Below are 11214 nucleotides of genomic sequence, written 5' to 3' on the forward strand. Positions count from 1 at the left end.
TATTGCTAAAATGACAGCTGGTATGAAGCTATGAAGTTGCACAACAGTTAAAACTGTGGCCAGAGACCACTGCAGATACTGTCGTTGGGCAGGAAAGATTTGACCACTTTTTTTTTTTTTTCTTTTTTAATATCCAAATCCATCTACCCACAAAATACTTTTTACATTACAAAGGAAAATTCAGTTATGTAACTGGGATAACTTTCCTTTGCTAGGGAATTGCAAAGCAGTATTGAGTTCAGTACAGACATAAATTTGGGGCCAAAGACATACGCAGTGAAATTCTTTGCTACTGCTGAGCATTTGTTTTCTTTGTAGAGTCCGTTCTGATCAGCTGTCAAATAATGCATGAATAGAAAGCAGCATTTCTTTTGTGCAATGCTGATTTGACATGGAGTAATTACATATGTTGCTTATGTTTGTGGAATGAATTGCTTATGAATTGTTCTGGCCCGAGACCCAAGTAAAATCTCAATATTTAATCAATTGAGATGTTTTCTTATGCTGGAAACATTTTGGCTCTTGTTAATATCTGGATAATCTACACAAATTTTTTTCCAAGAGATGCCTGAATTTCTTGCAATTGCGTGCCAGTTTGTGTGTTACGTGTTTAATGTGAGCCCATAAATATCTATTTGGCATGAATAGTTTGCTCTGCATGCATGAATTTTGCAAAGGAAGTGGCATGTTTAATTTTAAGCTTGATTCTTTAAGTACTTAGTGATGAAATGTGTGAGAAGGGGAAATTTCAATCTACACTTGAGAAATGTGGATCGCGCTTCGGCATACAGATAGCGAATCCATCTGAAGTTCCAGAAAATAAAGGAGAGCAAGAGCATGTTCTCAGCAAACTGTCACTCAGATGCCGTAGATTCATAAAATTAAAACCTCAGTAGAAAATGAGTAGTCTCTTTGAAAAGCTTCTGCTTCACAGCTGGTTTGCATTAGTTGCAGTCTAAAACTGCGGCAGTAAAGCTGTGCTCCACTCCGTGGTGAGTTCAGCAGGGAGAGGCCTCTCTTCAGGAGGGGTCAGACCTCACTTTTTACAGTGTAAATACGAGGTTCCTCAGAATAACAGCACAGTCTCCCTTTCAAAGATTTTTAAACCCCAGGGGCTGACCATGCTACATTTACTTTGTTTTAAAATGAGCTGTCTTACAGGAGAGGGAAGTCAAGGGGAGAGGCAAAGGTGTTGACAGTGATGCACTGTAAGCTGCAAGGATCTGTGCTACTGCTACCCAAGGAGAAAGCCCTGCTCTAGCTCTTCCCATTTACTGCTTTTTTGAGGTTCCGTTCAGAACTTATTCCTTGGTCGTTATTAAATGAGGAAGGACTTGGGAAGAGGATATGCTATCGGAAGGAGTAGATGCCAGGGTGTGGATGGTTTTGAAGCTAGGGGAGCAAATGTGTGTTTGCAAGAGAGAGATGGGCTGGCAAATCATCTGTAACTTCTGCTCTGCCCGGGCTCATCAGGGGTTTATCGTCCATGTCTTTGTCCCTGAGGAACACCAGGGTTTGTGGTAAGGCTAAAGCTTGTGTGGGGACACAGGTTCTCATGGCTGAGTAGCACCCATGGCAGCTCAGAAGTAGTGGCAAAATGATATTAACTGTAGAGCTGATGGTGGTACAGCCAAAACCAGGAGTCTTCTCTGAGACAGAGCTTTTACTTTGGATGTATCTCAGCTCAAGAGGAGGTTTCACCAGCGGCCTGTGTGGAGGAGGGCTCTGCCCACACCCAGCTGCCTGCTGTGAAGAGCTGGCTTGCACTTCACGAGGCTTCATTCTTCTGCGTTTCAGTCTGGCCAAATCTCTGTGCTTAATGACTACTATAGGTAGTTTCAGAAGGGTATGTTTGAGTGTAAGACATGTTATTGGTTCACTGCAGGACGTGTTAGATAAAATTCTGTGGTTGTCCTGTACCAAAGATCAGACTTGATGTCGGTGAATTCTAGCTGGCTGGGCGTGCACAGGGCAACAAAACGTACGAGTGCTGCCCAGCGATGGCGGTGATGCTGTTTGTACATCATTGCTGCAACCGTGAGCCTTGTTCGTGGATTAGGGTAGATAAAGAGTTAAAAAAAGTATAAAGGAAGAATAATAATACTAATCTGCTTTAGAAGCAGTAACTTAAACATCTTGGCCTCCTACCCAGTGCCAGAAGTTTTGGAGGAATTGCAGATAATGAGTATTTTGAAACATTTGTATCAGGAATGGTGTGGCCAGCAGGACCAGGGAGGTGCTGGTGCCCCTGTGCTGGGCACTGGTGAGGCCGCCCCTCGAATGCTGTGCTCAGCGCTGGGCCCCGCACCCCAAGGCGGCCATGGAGGGGCTGGAGCGTGGCCAGAGCAGGGCAGCGAGGCTGGGGCAGGGGCTGGAGCACAAGGCTGGGGAGGAGCGGCTGGGGGAGCTGGGGGGGCTCAGCCTGGAGAAGAGGAGGCTGAGGGGAGCCCTCATCGCTCCCTGCAACGGCCTGAAAGGAGGCTGGAGCCGGGGGGGTCGGTCTCTGCTCCCCAGGAACAAGCGATGGGACGAGAGGGAACGGCCGCAAGCTGCGCCAGGGCAGGGTTGGGTTGGGTACTAGGGAAAACTTCTTCACTGAAAGGGCAGTCAGTCATTGGAACAGGCTGCCCAGGGCAGGGGCTGAGTCCCCATCCCTGGAGGTATTTAAAAGAAGGGTAGATGTGGTGCTCAGGGACATGGTTTAGTGGTGGACCAGGCAGTGCTGGGTTGATGGTTGGACTCGATGATCTTAAGGGTCTTTTCCAATCTCAACGATTCTATGATTAGTTTTGCAAATATTTAGGAGGAACACTTTCCTCAGTGTGAAGAACAGTGTGGGAGGAAGCTCGAGAGTTTTCTTTGACTCTGTCGTCAGGCTGGCAGAGGATGGCGTCAGGGAGACGGAAGCAGGCATGACAGTTACGGATGAGGGAGAAGCAATGAGGTAGGGGGACAACAGTGAAGGGACTGGATAAAGAAAAAACAGTTTGTCTGTGGTGTGATGAGGAAGGTGGGAGCCTACAGAGAAAAAGGAGTGGCGTTTCCCTAACCAGCTGCTTGACTATCTTGGGAGCATTTGTGGAGGTCAGATAAAACACTGAAAACTTGGGTTAATGAGCAAAATCAGCATAGAAAACAGCTACAGATATGTTTGGATGTCACAGAGACTTCTGTTTGTGGTTTTTATTTTCATCACTTTTGTAGGATGTTAAAAACAAAAAAGCATAGGATGGTAACAGCTTGGGAAGTTATGAACTTGGCCTTGATTATTCAGCTTATAGTGCAGCTGGCATAGAATATGCTAAAATGTTATAGAAGCTTCACTGAATAATTGATTCGATATACCTAATAATGTTTTCTTGAAAATATCTAGAAGGCAATAGAAGAGCTAGTGTAAAATTACATATAAAAAACTTCCTCAGGAGACATCATACCTGCATAGTCAAGCACTTGAAAGTTAGGAAACGTCAGATTCCTCATGCTGGTGCAGTACTGGTACTGCTTTCTGTTGTGTCTCTTTCCCGGGCGCTGTGTGAGGTAATGCTCTGGTGGAAGAAAAGGAATGCAGTCATAGGGTCAAAGACTGCCATGATGTTTGTGGACAAATAAGGTCTGACCCCGCTTCAGTTAGCACAGGCTGTGCAACTCAGGAGTTTAACTGGTGTGCTGGCATTGGGTAACATTCTTGCATGGGCTTTTTTATATGTAATTTGGATGCGTTTTCTATTTATATTGGCAGGGTTTAAACACTGAAACTTCTGCACTACAATACTGTGACCTCTAGAACTACGAGAATACCTGCACTGTCTGAAGAAGGGTCCATTGCCAGTTACTAAGGATAAAAAGAAGGGGATATAAACTTGGCTTAGAAAGTCTGTCACTGGCAGATTGATTGAAGCTGACAAGGCAATACCAGGGCAAAGATCGCTCTGCTTTTGTCCTATTTCTTACACTTTTCTCTGAGCACCCACTGCTGGCCACTGTTGTGTTTTTTTTCCTGGAGGCACTGCAGTACTGAAGCAGTGCACAGAGGGGCTGAAAAAGCCTCGGGGCAAATGCCTGGAGTGTTCAGTAGAGAGTCACCATGTCAGCATGATCCGAAGTGATGGGTCAAAGAGTGGACGCACGCTGCCCAGATCGCTCTTTTCTTTTCCATTGGTATTTAGAGATCCACCTTGCTCAAGGGGAAGGGAATTGCTAAACCCGTGGCTGTGCTCACAGGCCAGATTTTGAACCCCAGTTGCGTGACAGCAGATGTTATAGGGCTAGTTAGATTTTAATGCTGACCTGGGAACTGGAATCTCATAGCCACTAAACAGCACAGGAGGTGGCAAATCCAGCTTTCCTTTATCATGTCTTGTTATCTGTCAGTGGAGGTTTGTGTCCAGGATGAAACTGCAGCTGGAGGAGCCTTTAATCTTTGGTGTCCATGGAGTCACCCAAATAAAGTCCGTTTTGCTGGTGGTTTTTTTTCAACAAGGGATTGCACAGAAACAGTCTACATTGTTGTTGTAAGGATGTTCAGTTTTTTGCCCAAAACATTTCCTTGTGATTTGTTTCTGAAGACAATCCAGCGTGATTTTCTTCTATAGCTGCTGCATCATTTGATGGAAGTGGTTAAAAGGAACACTTTCTCAAAATATAATAAAATTTAATTGCTTTCCCATGGTTCAAATCCTAAGAGTAAATATAAACCATCCCAGCACTTTCAACACCATTGTTGAGCTGGATTGAGCTATACAGGTGACCGAGCTCAAAAGGATGGTAAAAGCCAGGCCCTTAAAACTGCTCCGGTCATCACTTGTTAAAGCTCTTTGAGGCTCTGTGGGTTGAGTACTCCCAGAAGCAGGCAGCAGGGGAAGAGCTTTGACTCAGAAAACCTGTACCATAAAATGTGTTTTATATCCCCATTCAGAGTGCCCTCAAACACCTGGTCAGGCTAGCAGGGCTGAATGGGATCGTAGTGGGAGACAACGGGACACATTTTAAATGGGTTGCGTATCGGTGAGTATTATCCGCAGGAGGTGTTCATATGCTTCTAGGAGCGATGTCCTTTAAATAGACACTGCTGATGTCAAGTGCTGTAACATTGTAGAATCATGTTTTTCATCCAGGTTAATACAGTGTGCTCTTCCCGATATTGTCTGAGCCCTTCCAGACAGAAATACAAGACTGTTTTGGGGAAGGGTTCATTATGCCTAATGGCAAACAGTTGAGCAATATGCTGCAAAGTACATATGGGTTGAGTTTTTCTTCTCCTTTAACAGGTCAGATAGTCTTGAAATACCTCCACAGCTGACAGCCATGCAGCATTTTATGAGTTTTCTTGCCCAATAAATGCAGGCAGATGTTGTAGGATTTAGAACCTTACAAGGCACTGGAGTATAGCTGGTGGGAGGTAATTTTGATGAGTGCTTAACCTCTCACTAAAAAAGTAGCAGCTCGAAGAAGGCAATATTTACTGCAGGAAACATTAGCTTGTCAGAAGGCTAAAGCACTGCAAAGAACCTTTCTGAATGACCATGCAAGTCTTCAGCCAGATGTTCTTCGTAGCACAGAGTAATGCACACTCTGCTGGGAGTTAGACTAAGGCCTTTCCTTGCATCACTCACAGTTGACATTGTTTCCTGTAGGAAAACAGCTTGCTGATGCAAGAATACACAAGCCATTATATGCAAGCTTGTAAAATACCATGCAATTCAGCTGAACCCTGTAGGCATTTATTTTATTAGTGCTAAGTGATCAAATAATCCTCTGAGAGAACTCTGCCTGGAACCGCTGTGCGATTCATCTACAAGTTAGAGGAAATGCTTGGATCTCAGTTTCATTGTTCTATTTCAGGCATATTCAGACGTGCCCATGGTAGCCACCCTCTGAACACCCTCATCTCAGTCCAGCGTTCCGTCTTTTGAGTGTTCATGGACTCACAGTTGCGGCTGGCTACCCAGAGAGCTGTGATCAATGCCCTGCTGTCCACCTGTGTTGAACCTGGCTTATCTCCTCCTCTGATCGTTGAGTATTTTGTTGAATATTGGAAGTCCAAACCATCCGTTCTTCTAAATATAGCAGCTTATTCTCTTTTGAGCAGCACAGGAGACTTGGGGAACACCTCCCTGATGTCAGGGCCCCGCTGACCTCTGAAATGCAAGGACACAAACCTGATTTTCAAAGGTTGCTGTGGTATCAATCTGAACTGTACCACAGGCCCATCCTGCCTCTGTAATCACAACTCCCTAAGTCACCAATATTCCTCTGTCGTACTGTGTATTCATAAGCTGAAAGAAAACTTTTTTTAGCAATGCCAGAGCTTAGTTCTGAAGACACTGAAAATAACCGTGGATATTCCCTTATTTTCTTGCTCTTACCTGGAAAGGAGGGGCAGAAATGCAGCCTGTTATTGCAGTGACTGAAAGACAGAAAGGGAGAAACTGAGAGGAAGGAGGAGCTGGCATAAAAGTTTTTGCAGGAGCACAGTCCAGATTGCACACCGCTGAAATTGTCATTGACTGTGGCATAGATTTTAAAATGCTTGAATTAAAAAGGGGAATTGAGGGGAAAATAGTAAATGAAATCCATCTGTGTGAGAACAGGAATATACCATCAATCAGCTCACAAAGAGTTTCTCTATACATGTTGCCCTTGGACACTCGTATAGAGAAGGGCCACATCTACTTATCACGGAAAAGTTGTGGCACTAAATATGTACGGCATATGCACACCTTTTATGTGGTGTCTTTTCATGCCAGTGTGTTTGTGATATACATACTTTAGAGGAACATTTACAGTACCATACATCTGAAGAGCTATCCTTCTCTAGAGTCCAGATTGTTTTATTACCAGCTAAATGTTCTTTAAGCTACCTGTGAATGAGGGCATTGTGACATTTAGCAACTGGTTTGATTGAACACAGATGTGAACCATATTCCATATAGAGAAGATCCAAAGGGAGAGATCCTAGGCTTGTTTCTGATTTGCAAGTAGGAGTTTGAATGCAATTACTTGACATTGAGCTACCAAGATAGAGGGAAACAAATCACTTGCTCACACATCGCCAGTATTACAAATGTAAGATCAGCTGCAGTTTGAGATAGTGCACTGTCTTCAGAGGTCAGGAAAAAAAGCCAATATGTGTGAAAGCAAAAGTCCTGTGGAAAGGGGCAGTATCCACTCAGAAGTGGGAGGGGGCCAGGCATTCGTGTACGTTGCTTACCGGGAGGCTCCTAGGCGTGCCCCGTTCCACAGAAGCACCGCTTTCTAACGTCATTCCAGTCTGTCTCTGAATATTACATGAAGTGCTGTTACCTGGGAAAGCATTTGGAAAAAAAGGTTCCGTGGGGAACAGGACTAAATTGATAATGCCAGTATGCAAGGTCTATTGATAATTTTCCGGTGTTTCTTGAGTGTAAAATTTACTGATGCAAAACTGAAATTGCACGTGGCAGAATTAATTTTATTACAGCAATGTTTGTTTCTTATCAGCAACTTAGGGAGGAAAAGCAAACATTTGGGGCCAGTTCTGATAAGTGTTCTGAACTGCTGAATGCTACAAGGCTGCTCGCAGAAGCTGTAACTAGCAGGTCTCATTCTCTGCTTGTGAAGAGAGAGGGTTTATTCTTGTCTTCGTTGCTTGTGGTGCTTGTTTGATTTCTTTCCATTTGAACTGATAGTGCATCATTGAAAGCACGGTCTCTCCAGTCTAGCCTGTAAAGCGGAACAGGGACTGAGCTATAGGAGTCCCCATCAAACAGCTGTAGTCCCTAAGACAAAGGTTGGTGTTTAAATATTTCTGAACCTGAATCTTCAAGAACTTTCTCTTCCATGCAGATAATTGATTTTTTTTTTTTTTTTTTTTCCCCCCCTCCCAGCTTTTCATCCTTGTTCAGCTGGGAAGAAAATCCAAGCTTTTAGTAGCTTTGGTTGTTTCAGTGTCCTTATCTGTAACTACTCTGCTATAACAATACTGAGCTGCCAAGAGATACTGAGCTTAGCAGCTCTCAAGGTACCCCGTGGCAAGGAGGGGTTGCATTCTCCGAATGCAATGCTGTAGGGGCAGAAGAAGGATTGTGTTTGATCTCAGTTTAGACAAGCTGTGCTTAAGTGATACTCCTACTTGGTCAGGATACCATGACAGGGGCCAGAACAAGTGAAAAACCTGGGTTGCCAAAATCTGTTCCCAGGCCTGTTGAACTGAATAGGAAATACCAGTCTTAAATACTGTCACAGGTATTTAAATATGCAGGTAAAAAATCAGGAAGGTTAGTTTCTGTCTCTGCACCACAGTCCTTCATTTTGAAAATCCCCTGGGCAGAGGGAGTGAGACTGCCGCAGCCTGCAGGGACGCTTGAGCTTGGACCTGGGGTAGCTCAGCTAAAATGGCAAAAATGGATTCTCCAAAACCACAGCGGAAAATCCACCGCGTAGGGTTTAGTCACAAGGAACTGTGGGAAGCTATGGAGCACGAGTCTTTCCCCGTCCTCTCACCCCTGTGTTTCTGCCCTCTCCTCCCTGCTCGCATACCCGCCCTGCGTGCGCAGTGGTGCCAAGTTCAGGGTGAGTTCGTTCCAGTTGGGCAGATCTCTCCTGCTTTTTATAATTCTCTCTGATTGTTTGGAAACCAGGAAGCTATGGTATCATGTGCAGGTAGCACAGCAATAAACATGTTCTCATCACAATTTACACATAAAGCGTGAGTCCCTCGAGGTAACTCATCCCCCTCTTGACAGCTTTAATAAAGGATGATGGATTGTTTCTAAATGACAGTTTAGGAAGATCAAAAATTCCCGCCTGTATTGTTTTGAGCTCTGGTGTACAAGAGCTGTTTTGTGTTCTGTGAAAGTTGTTTTTGCCTGTAAGCGCTGGGTCTCTATTACTCCTCTTCACAGTGGTGAGAAATGCTTAGTTACTACAGGAATATATTCATCCTGTTGCACATTCGTGACTTTTTGAAAAACTCGGCAGAAACGCAAAGCCTAGCGTGGGCGGGCGGTGGGGAAATGCCAATAGCTCAATGCGTTGCCATCTTTGGGATGCTGCTGGGTTGTGGGGAGGAGGGGGGATTGGATACTGATCCACCCAGAGTTGCCTCCGAGGGGTTAACACCAGGAGGAGGCATCACCTGAACCCACAGCCAGCACGGGCAGGGGACCTGGGGAGACCCAGGCACCTGGCAGTCACCTGCACCCTCTTTTCCCCCCTCTCTGCGCTTTTCTTGTTAAAGACTACATGTGGCAGCAAATTAGTTCTGGAGGGCAGAGTCCTCCCTCTTGTTTCTTTTTGGCTTGAGATTTCTTTCTCAGTGCGCGTGCTTTGTAGCCGCACTTGGCAGAGCGGAGTTTGTTCAGCTGTCCATTCCCTAGCTAATCTGGCGCCTTAAAATAAAAACAAGCAAGTGGATCTTTGGAGAAAGGTTGCCACATGAAGACGTGCAGAGAGTCATATGGTTAAAACAGCGCTGCTCAAAGTCATTCACATGGTAAGAAACCAGATAAGAAAAAAAAGCCGAGTGCCTGACTAGGGCTCGGTCTGATGGTACATTGAGGTGACAAAATGAAGCCCAGACAAGAGCCCACTGTGGCCACGCAGCACAAAAATCATACCTCTTTCACTGTAGTGGTGGGTCTGAGCGCTCTTCGGAGCCGTCGCCTTCCCTTAGGGTGGAATATAGCATCGTCCAGCTTTTGCCTCTTGTACATGAACAGCCAGCCCTTGGAGCAAGCACTGTTGCAAAACACTGGAAGAAGACTTCTGGTATAGATTCTCATTAAACGGCACAAACTCAAGAGGAAGTTCTCCACCCATGTGAAATGGAAAATTTTGCAATAGAAAACAGCATAGACTGGAGTTAAATCAAGGCTAGAACTTGCCAGGGGTGCAGGATGCAGGGGATGGGAAGCTTGCAGCTCTCCTACCGCTCCCCTGTTGGGAGGCAAAGGAGGACTGTCTCTCTAGATCTTTTCTGAACCTTTACTTCTCCACCCATAACATTTTTGCGGTAACGCTTCCTCCAGCTAAGGAGGCCTGGCTGGACATCAGCTGCTTTATTTGGCACAGAACCGTGTAAACTCACCTGTCCATCCTTTCTCTTCCTAATATCCCAGAATGAAGCAGTGTTTTCGCTCCCTGCTGTTCCAGAAATCTCAGCAGTGTTGTTCTTATGTTTGGGATATCAACACCAGGGAACAAATTTTCAAAGTCTTCTAAAAATTCCCAGGTACCTCATCCATAAGGGCAGATTCCAGGATGTACCTATGCATGAAAGAGCGTGGGTATGGTTGTATACATGATCTGAGGAGTTTTCCTGCAGAAGATCATAAAAAATGCTCTTCCATTATTTATTGGAAAAAGAAGTAACTGCAATTTAAATTTAGGTTGAATTCTTGTTTTCCAGCTTTGTTTCCCAGCTCCATAAGTGTTTGTTTTAGTTGATTTTGAATGCCTTCCAGCACGCAGACCTCAGTAATAGTCCTAAATCTTTGTCAAGAGTTGTGATACACTTTTTTCTAGTGAGCAGGTCCTTTACTTGCCGTTGGAAGTTATTTATATTAATATGTCCTGTTACTTTGATTCCCAGTGTGTTTTATGACCGATATTCTTTCCCTTAGGCACAACAGGGATTTACCAGGGAGCCAATGGCCTGACAAATTCTGCAGGATTCAGTGCTGTGCATCAGGTATGGTTCAGCATTTATTACTGGCGACCTTGTCGCTTACTTTAAACACTTGGAAGACTGGTAGATCCGCGGGATTATTGTGGTGTTTACGTAAGGAAGGTATGCCATGCGTTTTGCTGAACACCGTTTTGCTCTGCTCCTGTGGCCTGTCCGTTTGCTGGACTTCCAGGTATCTTGGTTGATTTTAAGATGTGCGTATCGGTACCCAGGCTTGCACAGAGGGCAGTCCTTGCAGGAGGAGGATGCCCCGGCAGGCTCTGCCATGCTGCTGTAGCAGTGCCAAGAGTTTCATCATTCCTCTGCCATCTCAGAACTTTCTAATGTGTTTTCCATTCACTACAGAGGGCTCCGCTTCTAGGGTCCCGTCATCTGCTGTTTTGGCACTGTGTAATAAATATGAACAAATTGAAAGAGGCGTTGGCAGGCCCTGATGAATATGGAGCCATCTGAGCTGTCTGTGCGCTCCCTTCTTTGAGAATACACCTGTCTGTGGGCTTCATGCTTCAGATACCTTGATAAATGTGTGTGTATAAATAAACAGCATG

General features: G+C 44.9%; 1 protein-coding gene across 2 annotated transcripts in view; it reads left to right on the forward strand.

Moving 5' to 3' along the window:
• EYA2 (EYA transcriptional coactivator and phosphatase 2) overlaps positions 1-11214 on the forward strand; it is a gene marked incomplete at both ends in the record, with an annotated part of 101150 nt that overhangs the window by 56603 nt on the left and 33333 nt on the right. For both annotated transcript variants that reach the window (XM_082325935.1, XM_082325936.1), the window contains one exon: positions 10602-10669. In XM_082325935.1, coding sequence (XP_082182061.1) covers positions 10602-10669 — 68 coding nt within the window. The remainder of the gene's footprint in view (positions 1-10601; positions 10670-11214) is intronic.

Source organism: Platalea leucorodia (assembly GCF_965183815.1).
Source record: "Platalea leucorodia genome assembly, chromosome: 13".
In the NCBI taxonomy this organism is placed as follows: domain Eukaryota; kingdom Metazoa; phylum Chordata; class Aves; order Pelecaniformes; family Threskiornithidae; genus Platalea; species Platalea leucorodia.